Below are 17,580 nucleotides of genomic sequence, written 5' to 3' on the forward strand. Positions count from 1 at the left end.
AATAGTACCTCGGGTTAAGAACTTTGCTTCAGGATGAGAACAGAAATCGTGCTCTGGCGGTGCAGCGGCAGCAGGAGGCCCCATTAGCTAAAGTGGTGCTTCAGGTTAAGAACAGTTTCAGGTTAAGAACGGACCTCCAGAACGAATTAAGTTCTTAACCCGAGGTACCACTGTACTGTCATGTGATAGACAACAATCCCATGACTGCAATCACGGAGCAGGAATTCTAAAAGTGAGATGTTGCCAGACAGTGTAGGCATTCCTAAGCCAAATGGGCGTATGATCCGACTCGATGTAAAGGCAGCTGGAGTTGGATGCAGCCTCTAATCTAGAGGAAATCACAGGGTCTGAATTAAGCCAAATCATAGAGTTGGAAGGGACCCCAACGGTCATCTAGCCCAACCCCCTGCAATGCAGGAATCTTTTGCCCATGTGGGGCTTGAACCCAGAACCCTGAGATTAAGAGTCTCCTCCTCTACCGGCTGAGCTCTCCCTTTAGTTGGATATGCTGTCAAACGTGTCTCAGGTCAATCCCTGGCTAAGTGATTTGAGGATCGGGGCCCAAGGCAGCATCTGTGGGGGGGGGGGAGCTGAGTCAGGGTCTATTTAAAGGGTGGGGTGGGGTGTACTGCTTAATTGAATCAGAGCTTGTCCCCATTGCTTTCCATGCAATGGAGCAGAAGGAACCAAGGCGTCCGGCGCAGGTAGGTCTACCTGCATCAAACTGAGTGTTCCTGTAAGGAAGGGGAATTGTTCAGCTCTTAAGACTTTCTGAATTCATCGGTTTTTGGCTTCCAGGAAGAAGGCTTGGACCAGCAGGGGGTGGGGAAAAGTTTCTCCATTTATTTAGCACTTATTTTAATTTATACTTGCGTTTATTTCATACTGCATTGATTTGGGGGCGGGGAAGGCTTTTTTGACTTTCCTTTCAAAGACCTTCTTGGGAGAATGGTTTTATCCTTCTGCAAGCCATTCGCCTCTTTCTCCTGAGAACCAAGATGGCTCAGTCAGTGGAGCACGATACTCTTAATCTCAGGGCTCTGCGTTTGAGCCCCGAGTTGGGCAAAATATGGCACTCGCTGACCCTCAGGGTCCCTTCCGACTTTATGCCTCTGTTTTTCTGTGGTTCCTGTAAATTGCTTGAATCGTGTGTGTTGCATTGGCTTCCTCGACCTCAGCCCTCCAGGTGCTTTTGGCCTACAACTCCCATGATCCCTAACTAGCAGGACTGGTGTTCAGGGATGCTGGGAATTGTAGTCTCAAAACATCTGGAGGGCCGAGGTTGAGGAAGCCTGCTTATTATATTCTTGCAGCAAACCTGGGAGGTAATCTGTTACTGTTCTCACCTGTGCACCTGAGAAAAGCTCCATGTGAGGATATAGTGAGGAAGCGTATATCCCCGCCCAACAACCCTGAGAAGTAGGCGAGGCAGAGAGAGAAAGAGAGAGCGAGAGGCCATGATTGACCCAAGGCCACCCAGTGAGCTTTGTGGCAGAGTGGATTTGAACCCAGGACCCGGCCTGACACACGAACCGTGAACCTTTGTGTTTTGATCTAGTTTTTTGTAGCTCTAAATTAATGGCTCTTATCAGCCTGAGTAGCACCGAGTTAGAAACAGAAGAGGAATGTAAATGGGTAAAATGGATGGTAATTGCAGCCAGACGGGTTATAGCGAGTAATTGGAAAAATGCAGAAGAGCTAGGGGTGAACCAATGGAGGAAGAAACTGAAAAATATTATAATTTAACTGTGAAGATACACAAAATGAAAGGGTTTAAGGTCAGTGAGAAGGATTGGTTTGAGAAAATATTGAATTATTTGGGTAGGTTTGAACAATTTGGGGCAATTAAAATGTTAAAAGTCAAATAAACCTTGTGGGGGGAGGAGTGTTAATGTATATAGAATTGTACATATGGTTGATTTGAATATGTTGTTATTGATTATGTATACCCAATGTACCAGCCGCCTGGGAGGTTTCATTGTGTTTTGGTTGTTGGTTAAAAATAAAATAAAAAATAGTTTTTTAAAGTTTTTTTGTTGGCAGAGCACTACTTGGGTACAGCAACCAGGAGTTATACAGCATGTTACTTCAAAGGGTTTTATTTTGGAGGGACTGAAGTCCTGTGGCCGATATCTGTGCATGCTAACCTGCCTGTCTCTATGGGGAAATTTTGGTGGGTTGGCACCGAGGGCATTTCCAACACCCTCTTTCCCCCATCCTCTTTCCCTGGAAGCAAAGTTTCCTGGAAGCAAGGGCTCAGGGCTTAGCCTTAGAGACTTCAACAACACACCTGTGAGGTGCAAAAGAAGCTTTCTTCTTCTTCTTTTAATAGTTGTGTATTCACTGGTGCAACAAGGACTGGTGCAGGAGCTGATGATAATGATGATTATTATTATTAAAATTTGCATACCACCCTATACCTGCAGGTCTCAGGGCGCTTCACAGGATAAAAACACAATATAAAAACACAAAATACATAAAACAGAAACAACCCAATAATCCTCCCCAACACATTTTGAAAGGGCATCGGGTTTCTTGCACTCTGATTAAAATCTCGTGGGACAGTATGTGCTTCCCTTCCCTCCTACTAACTTGGCAAATTGGGCTCTCTTCCTATAGACTTCTGTGTCACGGACAGTCTGGTTTGTAAGAAGCCCTTGTCGTCTGCTGGCGTATCTGGTAAGTCACAGTTGGGGTTGGTTTGTGGATTGGGCCTTTTTAGGGTGCCGGGGTGCTTGCCGGTCTCCCCAGGTCTGGTCCCTGGGGGTGGCGAGGAATCCAGCAGCAGGGAAGGGCTGCTTGTGGGCTTCCTGGTTTACATGGCTGTCCCCTGTTGGAGGCAGGATGCTAGGCTAGAAGATGAAAAACTATTGAGATGCTCATAATTAATGTATTTTTCATCTTTGTTGGAAGCCGCCCAGATCATCATCAACCGCCCAGAGTGGGTGGGGAAACCCAGCCAGATGGGTGGGGTACAAATAATAAATTATTATTATTATTATTATTATTATTATTATTATTATTATTATTATTTAATCAAGGTGGCTTGAGAGATCTGAAATATATTCCTTTAAGCTTGAATTTGTTTTTATTCTGAGTTGTCTTATGTGATGTTTTAATGTGTTGTAAACCGCTTTGAGATTTGTTCTTTTAAATGTAAAGTGGTATAGAAATGGAAATAATAATAATAATACACAGCACTGGTGAAACCTCAACAGCCAAATCTCCCAGTGTTTATTCCTTTCACCTCTTGGGATCCGCTGCTGAGGTTCAGATTTATGTTTTATTTTCCCTGTATATCCCATTCTACATGTCTGTGTCGGCTACGAAAGCCTGCGACTGGTGTACGTCTCTAAATCGCTTTCCTTTGCTCTTGGCTGCTCAGTTCCAGTTCCTTCGCAAGTTCTTCCCCTGGGCTCGCCTCACCATCCCTGTGCGGACCCCCACGGGCAAAGCATCCCTGGCACAGTCTCCAGACCGACCCGTGCGCCACGCCAAGAAGCGGCTGGGAACCGTAGCGCATGTCATCCTTGCCTTTGCCCCTCTGAGGTTCCAGCGTGCTTTCGGATATCTGACCGTCATGGAACGGGGTTTGGTCCCCAAAGGTGAGACCCGGGGGCAGGGGCAAAGGAAAGGGGCAGGCGTCGCTACGTAGGGCACATATTTACGGAACCACCTCTCCTGGTCTGCCTGGCAGAGGACCTTAAGGTCCATGAACAACCATAGTTTAGAGGTCCCGGGCCCTAAGGAAGTCAGACTATCCTCCACCAGGACCAGGGCCTTTTCAGTGATGGCTCCGACCTGGTGGAACGCTCTGTCCCAGGAGACCAGGGCCCTGCACGATTTACCGTAACTTCTTCTGCAGGGCCTGTAAGACAGAGCTATTCTGCCTGGCATTTAATTTGAATTCAGCCTGATCTTTTATTTCCCTTCTCTTCCCTCCCCCTCCCCTTTTTATGAAGATTACCTGCTCTGGGATCCCACAGCTAATTCTCCCCTGGGCTCCTCGCTGGCCCAAGTAGGACCAATTCAGCCAGCCAGCCCAGGGGATTATCTAACTGGTTTTTGAATTTTATTGTTATTCATGTTTTTATACTGTATTTTATGCTGATGCTGTTATGTAAAATTGTTGTTAGCTGCCCTGAGCCCGGTTTTTGAACCGGGAAGGGCGGGGTATAATTTATTATTATTATTAATAATTTATTTATTTAGTTCATGTGCATTTTTTTACACTCCCCCCCCCATTTTGTTGCATTTCTCTCCCACCTTTCCTTCAAGCAGCTTCCCCCCCCACCTCCTCATTTAACCCCCACAACAAACCTGAGAGGTAGGTTACGCTGAGAGGTCACCCAGTCCCAGTGAGCTTCATAGCCGAGTGGGAGGATTTGAACCCTGGTCCCCCAGGGCCAGCACTCAAACCAGGGCACCACCCTGGCTCACGCCTGCTTTTCTGGATCTCCTCTTACTGTTCAAAATCATAGAGTTGGAAGGGACCCTGTCGATTACCTGGTGGTCAGACCCCCTGCAATGAGGGAAGAGGCAGCTGCCCCACCTGGGGACCGAACCGGCAACCTTGGCAAGACCTCTGCAGGTTGTTTTGTTTTTGTCTATTTTTCATCTTGCTGCTCCTCCTGCAGAGACATTGGACGCCCCCGTCCACCCATCGGGCAAAGGGAACAAAAGGAAAAAGGACGATGTTACTCTAGAGGAGGAACTCTGCTGGGCTGAGCTACTCCAGAAAGAATTACCGGATGAAGATGATCCTGAGGACCCGACTTATGAGGTGACTCTGAGACTCGGGAGCACATTGTTAACGCAAGCAAGTTGTTTTCCCCACAACCGCTTGACACAGCCATCGAAACGTCGGCCCTTGACTTATTTTGGATTTCATCCGGATCTCCCCTTACCACAGATAAATCCCATAAGTTGCTCCTCCTTTTATTTTTCCTTTAAGACATATAATCAGAGAATTGTAGAGTTTGGAAGGGGGCCCCAGGGGTAATCTAGTCCAACCCCCTGCAATGCATTTCTTTGCAATAATAATTTATTATTTGTACCTCTCCCATTTGGCTGGGTTTCCCCAACCACTCTGGGCAGCTTCCAACAAAGTATTAAAATACAGTGGTCTGTTAAACATTAAAAGCTTCCCTGAGCAGGGCTGTCTTCAGATGTCTTCTAAATGTCAGGTAGTTGTTGTTCTCTTTGACATCTGGTGGGAGGGTGTTCCACAGGGTGGGTGCCACCATCAAGAAGGCCCTCTGCCTGGTTCACTGTAGCTTGGCTTCTCGCGGGGAGGGAACCACCAGAAGGCCCTCAGAGCTGGACCTCAGTGTCCGGGCAGAATGATGGGGGTGGAGATGCTCCTTCAGGTATGCTGGCCATTTAGGGCTTTAAAGGTCAGCACCAACACTTTGAATTGTGCTCAGAAATGTCCTGGGAGCCAATGTAGGTCTTTCAAGACCGGTGTTATGTGGTCTCGGCGGCCGCTCCCAGTCCCCAGTCTAGCTGCCACATTCTGGATTAGTTGTAGTTTCCAGGTCACCTTCAAAGGGAGCCCCACATAGAGCGCATTGCAGTAGTTCAAGCGGGAGATAACCAGAGCATCCACCACTCTGGTGAGACAGTCTGCAAGCAGGTAGCGTCTCATCCTGCGTACCAGATGGAGCTGGTTGACAGCTGCCCTGGACACAGAATTGACCTGCGCCTCCATGGACAGTTGTGACTCCCAGGCTGCACACCTGGTCCTTCAGGGGCACAGTGACCCCATTCAGGACCAGGGAATCCCCCATCCCTGCCCACCCCCTGTCCCCCCAAAACAGTACTTCTGTCTTGTCAGGATTCAACCTCAATCTGTTAGCCGCCATCCATCCTCCAACTGCCTCCAGACACTCACACAGGACCTTCACCGGTTCTGATTTGAAAGAGAGGTAGAGCTGGGTATCATCTGCATATTGATGGACACCCAGTCCAAATCGCCTGGTGATCTCTCCCAGCGGCTGCATGTAGATGTTAAAAAGCATCCAATCATTACTTAAGGCCATGCTTACACCATACGAATCCTGATTGACGCGGTTTGTTAGAGTGTGGTTCTGTTAACGCTTAAGTTTCCGGTTTGATACCCGTAAGGGACAGCTGCATATTCCTGCATAATGGAGTTGGACTAGATGATTCCAACCCCATGATTTTACGAGTTCTTTGAGTTCTGTGATACCATTTAAAACAGCTGAGGTTCCCCCTCAAAGAATTGTGGGAGTTGTAGTTTAAGGGTGTTGAGAGTTGTTAGGGAGGCTCCCATTCCCCTCACAGAGCCACAATTCAAAATTTTAATTTGCATGCTGTCTTTCTGTATTACTATACACCAGTAGTTTACAAGCTGAAGAAACAACAAAGATCGCACACGCCATAATAATCTGATCCGAAACAAAAGTCGTAATAAAAACATAACTTTAAAATAAACAACTTAATTCAAAGAAAGCAAGACTCCATTATCGTGTAATGGTACACAGTGAAGTTAAATATCAGCAAACAATAATTAAATGGAAATTCACTCTTAACAATTACAAAAAAACCACACTAAATTGTTAAAAAAATTAAAAACTAAACAAGGAACAATAAAAAAAAGATGGCCCCAATGCCTAAACTCCCACCATGCATACAAAACCATATAAAAGTGTCAAACGGAGAAACAAATCTATAAAATTATTGGTTTTTAAATGGGACTTAAAATGGGCCTACAGTTCCCAGAGTTTGGTGCGAAGAGTGATGGATTGATTGACTGAACAGCCATTGATCAGCCCCTTCTCTGTGTCTCCTTCCCAGTTTACCGTCTCTGAGACGGACAGCGAAGAATACAAATCTCAGAACGACACCGATGTCAATTTGGAGGTGGAGGAGAAAGATGGATTCTTGATGCTGAAGGAAGACCCAGCTCAGCAGGTTACGAAAGATGATTTGCCCCGGAGGAGGCAGTGAGGGGGAAACAAAGGGCCCTCTTCACGTCCTCAGAGGTGCTCTTGACGTCTTGCCAATGCCGAAAGAGGACATGTTTCTTCTTACTGGCTTAGACTTAAAGATGGGTGGGGGCCGCATTCTGCTTTTCTGGATGAGCCAAAGAGGCTGTCACACAGCACAGTGTTAATATGTGGAACTCACTGCCTTAAGATGTCCTGCTAAATTTGCTTAAGGCTTAATTCCAATACATAACAGATTTTTTTGTTTGTTTTCCTGGCTTCCCACTCCATTTCCCACTGTGTTTTTTAATTTCTCCCCCTTGCTGCACCCTGTCTTCTCTCTCTCATATCTTAGCCATCATACAATGATCTCTAATTCCTTCTGTTGCTCGGAGTTCGAATCCTGCTTGCAGAGCGCAGCTTCCTTCACAGTCCACCTTCTCTCTCTCTCTCTCTTTCAATGTGTTTGTAGGAGGACCCAAAGAAGGAAAATGGGGCTGGGGAGGAGGCCCTGGACCCCCGCTGCTCCGGGGACGGGAGTGAGCAGCCAGACGAGGAGGTGCCTGACGGTGGCGGGGACAACCCGGGTGCGAATCCCACCAGCCCTGCTCCACCGGAAAGCACACTGCTCCTGCCGTCCCGCGACCCCAGTGCTGAGATGACCTCCAGTGACAACTCCCAGGACCAATGGGTGAATGTGAGCGGCGGTAAGCGTCACAGAATCATAGGATTGCAGAGAGGGAAGGGACCCTCGAGGGTCATCTAGTCCAACCCACTGCAGTGCAGGAATGGCGGCTAACAGAAGGCCACCCAACCTCTGTTTAGAAACCTCCAAGGAAGGGGAGATTCCACTGTCGGACAGCTCTTACCCCTGTGTTGCAATACAGAATAATCTGCTCAAATGCAGCCGCAACGCGTGGCTTCTAAGTATGGTAAATGTACAAGTGAAACTCTAAAAATTAGAATATCGTGGAAAAGTTCGTTTATTTCAGTAATTCAACTTCCCCATGATTGTGCTTCCTTCTGAACCAGACTGAGGGACCATTTAAAGGCTCAGGAACCCACTGCAGGTGTTACGGATTGAATAGCTACTGCACCTTTTCACAATATGCTAATTTTCTGAGATGGTTAATTTGGGGTTTTCATCAGCTGTACGCCATAATATCACAATTATAACAAAGGCTTGACGTATCTCGCTTTGCATGTCATGAGTCTATCTCATATATTAGTTTCACCTTTTAAGTTGAATTACTGAAATAAATGAACTTTTCCACGATATTCTAATTTTTCAAGTTTCACCTGTATTGTTAGTAGTAGTTAGAATATAATCCAAAATTTACAATTCATAAACGTCATCTATAATGTATAAGTCCATAAACAAGAAATAGTCAACGTAATAAATTGCTGTCAGGGAACACCGCAACGCAGGCAGAATTATTTCTTGTTTATGGACTTATACATACATTATAGATGTTTATGATTTTTAAATCTTGGATTATATTCTAACTACTAATAATACATTTGCCATACTTATTAGCCACATGTTGTGGCTGTCTTTGAGCGGACAGCTCTTACCATCAGAAAGCTCTTATATATTTGAGGGCATAGGGCATCACTAGAACAGCTGGCAAATCCAATTCCATAACTCTACATTTGTTTGGATAATATTAGATATTTTCCAAATAGTTATTTCTAACACAGTTGCATAACTGTTTTTTCACCTGCTGCGCTTTGTATAAATGAGGTCCAACTTCCGTTAGACTTCTCTGCGTCTATCAGCAATCCGCTTAGAGGCGGCAAGTTCAGTCGGGATTTCAGTCCATTGAATCAATGGAGTGAAATAAATGCATTTGTCGTTCCAACGCAGCAAGGTAAGCAATAATTTTTAATTTATACCCCGCCCTTCCCGGTTCAGAAAACCAGGCTCATGGTGGCTAACAACAAATTTAAAACACTTTATTGATGCATCAAGAAAACAGCATAAAATACAGTATAAAATGTGAATAACAATACATTCAGAATTCAAAAAATAATTTAGGGGGGAAATCCATCCAATAAACATTAGATGATAACCAGGGCTAGCTGGCTAAATTGGTCCTACTTGGGCCAGTGAGGAGGCCAGGGGAGAATTAGCTATGGGGTCTCAGAGCGGGTAATCTTTGTAAAAAGGGGAAGGGGAGGGAAGGAAGGGGAATAAAAGATCAGGCTGAATTCAAATTAAATGCCAGGCAGAATAGCTCTGTCTTACAGGCCTGATGGAAGGAGGTTAAATCCTGCAGGGCCCTGGTCTCCTGGGACAGAGCATTCCACCAGGTCGGAGCCACCACTGAGAAGGCCCCATCCCTGGTGGATGATAGTCTGACTTCCTTAGGTCCCGGGACCTCTAAACTATGTTTATTCATTGACCTTAAGGTCCTCTGCGAGGCAGACCAGGAGAGGCGGTCCCGTAAATACAAGTAAGGCCATGGAGAATCCATTCACGTAGTCAGGAAGTTATCCCTGATGTTTAGTTGGAATTTCCTTTCTAAGGGGCTCCTGCAGAGGTCCTGATCCAACATTCTGCCTAGGAATTTCCATGATTTGCAGGTTGTTTTTAAAATACTTTTTCATTGTTGTAGCCTGTCCTGGAACCTTAGGGCAAAAGGCCTGCATTTATATAGCAACTAATAATAATTAATAATGCTTACTAGGTCTTGCAGCTGCTACTATTCTTATTAGTAAGGATATTTAATAATAAAAATGGGTTATGCTAGGGGCTCAATGAACTCGACAGGCTGAGTCCCTGGGAAGCAAAGAATCCGCAAAAGGAAATCGTGGTGGTCCAGGTGCTCCCTCTAGTGGCCGAACAGCAATACTACAACTTGCTGACCTGGAGGGGATCTTGCACATTTTCTTGGGTGTGGGGGGAGAGAGGTCGGATTCTGGAGGAATGTCATGGGTGGGGGGTGCGCAGCAGGGGTGCTGTTCATTTGACCAAATTTATACCCCACTACATTGCAAGAAAACCTTCTGAGCTGTTTGCAGAAACAAAATAATTAGGGTTTTTTTAAAGTTATAAAAACAGGTATTTGAAATATTCCAAAGGTTGACTTTTCAACTTTGCCCTTAAAAAAAGGAAAGGAAAAAAGCTGTTTTGGACTACAACTCCCATCATCCCTTTCTAGCAGGACCAGTGGTAGGGATGATGGGAACTGTAGTCCAAAAACAGCTGGAGACTCACGTTTGGGAAACCCTGATCTAGAAAGTTGGCATCAGAAGTTTGTGTGTGGTATCACTGTCATCACAGTCCCCTCCCTGTCTCCCCCTCAAAAAAAAATCTGTAAAGACAGGAAGCTGGACGAGATGGGCCCCCTTTGAGTCGGATCCTGCAGCCAAGCTCTTCTTAGTTCCTTATGACCTCTCCCTGGAACCTCCATGGACAAAGCCAGTCTACCTTAAGATGGAGAACAAGCGTGGGAGGGGCTACTGCTCTCAGCATCCTGCTTGTGGGGGTCTTCCCCGTTTGGGACATCTGATTGGCTACCGGGGGGAAATAGGGGGGGGTGAGAAAAAAAGAAGAGAAAATGAGAATTTAAAAAAGGATTTTTAAAGAGGAAAGAAGAGTCAAAAAGCATAAAAAGAAACTGAATCAGGTTTGTTACATCCCTCTCGTCTTAACAATGAAACTGCAAATCACTCATAAAAATATAAAAAATGTAGAAGGTGCCAGTCCTCATGGTTCTGGCTGATTTCAATAGGAAACCTTGGAAGCTGCCTTTATACAGAGTTGGTCCATTGATCTATCTAGCTACCGTATTTTTGCGTGTATAACATGCCCCCGTGTATAAGACGACCCCTATTTTTTGGGACTCCAAATTTAGGAAATGGGGGGAGATTGGCCAGAGTTGTTGAGCTTTTTGGGGGGAGGGTTGCCGCCAATCGCTCACCTACCTGACCACTGCTGACAATCACACGCCTCAACAAAACCACCCATCGCCTGCCCACTCGCCAGCAGCAGGCGCCAATCACCAGTAGGCCTTGCTGCAGCCGCCAATCACCCGCCCAATCGCCAATTACAATCTCCTGCTCACGACTGCCACCAATCACACGTCCCCACTCTGCACTATCTGTGTATAAGATGACCCCCAATTTTTAACAGTAATTTATAATAATAAAACCCTCGTCTTATAAACGGAAAAATACGGTAAGTGTTGTCAACTCTGACTGGCAGGCTCTCTTTTTTGGGGGGGTGGTTCTGGCAGGGGATATTCCCATCCCTTCTGGAGATGCCAGGAATTGAACTTTTGGCTCATTTAACAATCTATGGCCTTTTTAATCTTGGAGGGGAGGTGTTGGTATAGTTCCGTTTGTTACTACATTATGTATTTTTTTGGCGTTTTATGTTGTAAAACGCCTCTGTGGTTGGAGGAAAGGAGGCATATAAATTTAATTCTGCATGCCCTATCGCTGAGCAACCGAAACGCCTTTTAAAAATTTGGAATACTGCAAGTTGTTTTCTTTGGTGTGTGCTGTGCTTACTGCTGATTAGTTTTCCCCCTGGATTGACAACTCATTACACACACACACACACACACACACACACACACACACACACACACACACCCCAGAATTGAGAATTTACTTATGTTCCCCTTCCCTAGAATAACAGCAACTGTCTCTTCTCCTGGCTGAGATTGGCACTGCAACATAGCGAGGTGAAACTTTCCGACGGTCTGCCGCCTTCCAGCAACCGGATGCCCTCTTTTTGATACGGAAACGTCTTCTCTCTTTTTGGAATTTGCAATAAAGCCTTACTTTTTCACACTGAAGTGTTTGACGGCTCCTGTCTGACCGACTCTGGCTTTCTGTAGGAATAATAATAATAATAATAATTTGTTATTTGTACCCCGCTCATCTAGCTGGGTTTCCCCAGCCACTCTGGGCGGCTTCCAACAAGGATTAAAAATACATCAAAATGTCACACGTTAAAAACTTCCCCGAACAGGGCTGCCTTCAGATGTCTTCTAAATGTCAGGTAGTTGTTTATCTCTTTGACATCTGTTGGGAGGGCGTTCCACGGGGCGGGCGCCACTACCAAGAAGGCCCTCTGCCTGGTTCCCTGTAGCTTTGCTTCTCACAGCGAGGGAACCGCCAGAAGGCCCTCAGAGCTGGACCTCAGTGTCTGGGCTGAATGATGGGGGTGGAGACGCTCCTTCAGGTATACTGGGCCGAAGCCGTTTAGGGCTTTAAAGGTCAACACCAGCACTTTGAATTGAGCTCGGAAACGTACTGGGAGCCAATGTAGGTCTTTCAAGACCGGTGTTATATGGTCTCGGCGGCCGCTCCCAGTCACCAGTCTAGCTGCCACATTCTGGATTAGTTGTAGTTTCTGAGTCACCTTCAAAGGTAGCCCCACGTAGAGTGCATTGCAGTAGTCCAAGCGGGAGATAACCAAAGCACGCACCACTCTGGCGAGACAGTCTGTGGGCAGGGAGGGTCTCATCCTGCATACCCGATGGAGCTGGTAAACAGCTGCCCTGGATACAGAATTGACCTGCGCCTCCATGGACAGCTGTGAGTCCAAAATGACCCCCAGGCTGCGCACCTGGTCCTTCAGGGGCACAGTTGCCCCATTCAGGACCAGGGAGCCCCCATACCTGCCCGCCCCCTGTCCCCCCAAAACAGTACTTCTGTCTTGTCAGGATTCAACTTCAATCCATTAACCGCCATCCATCCTCCAACCGCCTCCAGACACTCACACAGGACCTTCACCGCCTTCACTGGTTCTGATTTAAAAGAGAGGTAGAGCTGGGTATCATCCGCATATTGATGAACACCCAGCCCAAACCCCCTGATGATCTCTCCCAGCGGCTGCATGTAGATGTTGAAAAGCATGGGGGAGAGGACAGAACCCTGAGGCACCCCACAAGTGAGAGCCCAGGGGTCTGAACACTCATCCCCCAACACCACTTTGTGGAACAGAGGAAGATGCCTTCTACAGAGTTCAATACTGTCTACACTGGCTGGCAGCAGCACTCCAGCCTTTCAGGGAGGGGCTCTCCCATCCCTGCCTGGACATGCCGTTGGGCATTCAACTCAGGACCTTCTCAGGGGCTTGTCCACGCTTACCTGTCCTCCATGCTTTCCAGGCCTGGGCAGAGCCAGGATTTTATTTTGGACTCACCTGTCCTCCTCCCGTCTGGCTCCGTCTAGCAGATTTTACCAGCTGTTTTAACTTACTTTCTTTGGAACCCAAGTACAGTAGTACCTTGGTTCTCGAACTTAATCTGTTCCAGGAGTCCATTTGACTCCCAAAACCGTTCAAAAACCAAGGCGCGGCTTCTGATTGGCTGCAGGAGCTTCCAACACATATAAAAACAATAAAACATTATGCGTTTAAAAAAACTCCACTTCCCTATACTGGGCTGCTTTCAGATGTCTTCTATATGTTATATAGTTACTTGACATCTCCTTTTAAAGTCATCTAGGTTGGTGACCTAGATCCATAGCTGTCAACTTACAGATTTGAAAATAAGGGACCAGCAGCCTCAAAAATAAGGGATCAGCAGCCAAAATAAGGGAGTTTCGGAGCGCAGGTATGTTCAACTTCTAAGCCCCTCCAAGCCAAAGGCAGAAAGCCCAGCCAGCAGCCAAACGAAGCCTCAAGCGGTGGTTCCCACAGCGCAGCAACCCGGCAAAGGGGATGCAGCAAGGAAAACCACCGTCACCTCTCCGCTGGGAAGCGCTGAGCAAAGGCGAGTCCCCAGGCAATGCGGCTGATTTGATTGGCACAAGGCATGCAAGCTCCACCCCCCAGTCGTTCTTAAAACTCCTTATTGGGTGAGCAACGCAGCCAAGCAACACAGTTGGAGCCTCCCTCCTCCCTGGCCGGCGGGGGGGGGGGGGAGAGGAGCTGCTTCCTTTGAAACCCGGGAAATTTAAGGGACATCATCAATAAGGGACAGCAGAGGGACACGGCGCTGGGATAAGGGACTTTCCCGCCAAATAAGGGACGGTTGACAGCTATGCCTAGGTCACTGCCTCCTGTGGCAGGGAGTTCCAAAGTTTAACCAGAAATGTACTTTCTTTTTTCTGCCCTTATTCTCCCAACATTCTAGTGTTATGAGAGAGACTTCTCACCCTCCACGTTCTCCAACCTAGGCATAATTTTTATAAACTCTGATTGTGTGGCCTCTTCCTCTCCTTCTCTCTAAACTAAAAAAAACCTGCTAATTCTGCAACTTTTCCTTGTAAGGGAGCCTCTCCAACCCCTTGGTCATTTTGGGCTGCCCTGTTCTGAACCTGTGGAAGGAGAATAATAATGTAAATAAATAAGGAATGGGTCTCCCTTTGTCTTCATCCTGCACCCGGACTTTTCTCAGCTTCTGCAATGTTCTGGCCTGTTTGGGATTTTTAAAGTGATGTTTTCATATGATGGGGAAGGAATGGACCTGACAGCTGCTGCAGGAAATATTTCTTGCTAGTTGGTGGGTGGAAAGGAGGAATCTGGGTGACTCATGAGGGGTCAGTGTCTATTTCTAGAGGCCTGGGGGCTTGGCATCCTTGCGATGTTTACTACGGATGCATATAAATAGAAACCTCCTAACGGGATAAACTATGTGAGCAGTGTGTTCCCATAGCTCTGCTTCCAGGTCACAGGTCCATCGTCACGTCTCGGTTCATCGTTGCAATTTGGCAGCACCCGCCATTTTTAATTTTTTAAAAAAATTATTAGATTTTTCAAAAAATAGAAATTAAAGAAAAACAAAGAACAATACATAACACTGTAAACACACTTATATACATGTTTTCCAAAATGAAAACTAATAAAAATAAACAGAAAGAAAAAGAAAAAGAAAAGATATAAAGTAAAAAGAAAAAAGAAAAAAAATACTTTTCATAAACTGGAATATTACCAAATTCTTGCTTCAAATACTGCAATATAGTTAAAATATTATAAAAAACTTCCAGCGCATTCGCCACACGTCTCTTAGTTGTCTTACTCGCATTTACATCTGTTCTTCAATCATTTCCCTTCCTTAGATTCTTTCATAATCCATCAAATCTTTATGTTCTCTGAACTCTTCACAAGGTTAGTCTAGACACAACCAAACTTTCGTATTTGAGCCCTGCTTGTATAAATAATCATTTAAACATTTCCATTGTTTCTGAATTAAAATGTTTGACTTATACCTTATTAAATCCGTTAGTTTTGCTAACCCCGGCAGCACTCGCCATTTGTGGTGATCCTCACAGCAAGCCTGTGAGGTAGACCAGGCTGGGAGGCAGCGACTGACCGCAGGACTTGAACTTGGCTCACCCTGGTCCTGGTCTGAGGCTCTAGCGTGGCATAACATGTCTAAGACGGCTCAGTCAGTAAAGCATGGGAGCCTTAAATGTCAGGGTTGTGGGTTCGAGCCCCTCATTTGGGGTTGGGCTAGATGACCCTCGGAGCCCCTTCCAACTCAACCATTCTGATTCTATGTGGTAATTCAGCAATGCAAGGGAGAGGAATAGAGCAGGGCAGTTTCTGATTTGATCCAGGAATGTACTGCTTTTCCTTAGGACATCCTTATTTTCACTGGAGAAATGTCGGAGGGTCTGGAGCATAGCTGTCAACTTTTCCCATTTCTTTTGAGGAATCCTATTCGGAATAAGGGAATTTCCCTTTAAAAAAGGGAAACATTGATAGCTATGGTCTGGAGTTATGCAACCCCCAAGCCGAGGAGATAAGTGACTATATGCAACCTTTAGAAGACATCTGAAGGCAGCCCTGAATAGGGATTTTTTAAAAAAAATGTTTCATGTTTTATTAAGGTTTTATACAGATGCAATCGAAATTATTCAACCCCATTGCAAATCAGGTTTATCATCAAAACTGACAGACTTTCATCGAGCCAGTCAGATGGGTGGGGTATAAATAATAAAATTATTATTGTGATGGAATGGGACATCCGTATTTTCATTGGAGAAATGTCGGAGGGTACGGATTAAGCGTGCACACATCCACAAAGCATCTGAATGCTGGGGGGTTTCCAAGCCTCGGATCTTGACTGACGTGTCCTTCAGGGTTTAACTCACAGCTGTCTTCCCAGTGACTCAGATGGGTGTCGGTTTCTATTTTGGCCTGGCTGCGCATGGAAGCTGGTCCCTAATTATAAACCCTCCTCAGCACTGAGAGCGGAGGGATGACAGCAGCGGGTCCCTTGCCTCACTGAGCCCTTTTGGGGGTCTGACTAACAGCCCCCTCCCTTTGCACCAAGTCCTTTTTGGGGGCGAGGAGAGCGCCGGACGCCTGGGACCCCAATAAAAGGTCTCAGGCTCCGGGAGAGAGAGCAGAAGAGAGCCGCTTCTGGAGAAGCACAGCCCACAAGCAAGAAGACCCTTGAAGCATCCCTGAGACGAAGATGCTGTGCCGACTGCACCTGGCGGCCCCCCGGAGCCCCCTGCTCAGCCGGGCTCTGTGGCCCCCCACCCGCTCGCTCTTTGAGGACCTGGAACGGGAGATGGATTCGCTGTGGGAGCTGCTGGGCAGCCGCAGCAACTGGCCACTCCGGGGCCACGAGGAAGCGTCCCGGGGGCCGGAAGAGGCCCCCTTTGCGGTGACCCAAGACATGGCCGGCTTTGACCCCCGGGAGCTGGTGGTCAAGCTGGTGGGCCAGAAGCTGGTGCTGACCGGCAGGAAGGCCACGCAGACCCCCGGAGGACCTTTCCGCTACGAGCTCTTCCGCCGCGAGTGGGACGTCCCGGGCAGCGTGGACCGCCAGCAGCTCAGCTGCTCCATCTCCCGAGAGGGCCAGCTGCGCATCGAGGCCGCCGGGCCGCCCGCCAGGACGGTGCCCATCGAGGTCGGCCGAGCGCCGGGCAGCGGCCAGGAAGCCGCCTCCTCCATGGAAGGCCGCCGGACCAAAGGCTAAGAGGAAATCGAGGTGCAGCAGACACTCTGGGTGGACTTGGGACTCTGGAGCAGGACTTTTCTGCCTATGAATGCTTTTCAGTATAACGTTTCCCTTTGTGGTGGTCAGTCAATTTGCAGATATAACGCTGGAAAACAGGCGTCTCTATGAACAAAAGCAGAAGCCTGCAGGTCAGGGTGGAGGATTTTTTCGGTTTTTTGTCCTTGTTCATAACTCATGTTTCGATGCTGTGTTTTATGTTCGGATCTCATGCCCTCCAACATTTCTCGGATGAAAATAGAGATGTCCTATTCAATAATAATAATAAATATTTATACACAATACTATTTATGCATTATGGGGTGCTTATTTAAAATCATCTGAAATACGATTACAATTGACCATCGTAAGGCCCAGGTCCATATTCTATTTGTCTAGACAGGCTTTGCCCTAAACAAAAATGTTTTTAGCAGTCGCCGAAAATAATATTGTGACGGCACCTGCCCAACGTCAAGAGGCAGGGAGTGAAAATTTCTTACAACTGCAGAATTTGGTATTGTGCATTTATGCAGAGGGTCTTCTCGGTGGTGGCGCCCTTCCTCCCATCAGATGTCAAGGAGATAAACAACTATTTGACTTTTAGAAGACATCTGAAGGCAGCCCTGTTCAGGGAAGTTTATAATGTTTGATTATGTTTTTATAAGTGTTGAAAGCCACCCAGAATGGCTGGAGCAACCCAGTCTAATTAATAATAA

General features: G+C 46.7%; 2 protein-coding genes across 2 annotated transcripts; both read left to right on the forward strand.

Moving 5' to 3' along the window:
• The first annotated feature begins 2,459 nt into the window (after positions 1-2,459).
• Positions 2,460-11,788, forward strand: LOC308577701 (uncharacterized protein). The gene is made up of 6 exons (XM_081178119.1): positions 2,460-2,679; positions 3,386-3,605; positions 4,638-4,783; positions 6,820-6,936; positions 7,423-7,657; positions 11,591-11,788. The coding sequence occupies exons 2-6, from the start codon at positions 3,581-3,583 to the stop codon at positions 11,593-11,595; spliced, it is 528 nt and encodes a 175-aa protein (XP_081034245.1). The 5' UTR covers positions 2,460-2,679; positions 3,386-3,580; the 3' UTR covers positions 11,596-11,788.
• Positions 11,789-16,028: 4,240 nt separating this feature from the next.
• Positions 16,029-17,169, forward strand: LOC308577711 (heat shock protein beta-11-like). The gene has a single exon (XM_081178131.1). It carries the CDS (start codon positions 16,337-16,339, stop codon positions 16,844-16,846), a length of 510 nt encoding a protein of 169 aa, XP_081034257.1. The 5' UTR covers positions 16,029-16,336; the 3' UTR covers positions 16,847-17,169.
• Positions 17,170-17,580: the final 411 nt, after the last annotated feature.

This window comes from Podarcis bocagei, assembly GCF_964188305.1.
Source record: "Podarcis bocagei genome assembly, chromosome: 18".
NCBI classification, from domain to species: domain Eukaryota; kingdom Metazoa; phylum Chordata; class Lepidosauria; order Squamata; family Lacertidae; genus Podarcis; species Podarcis bocagei.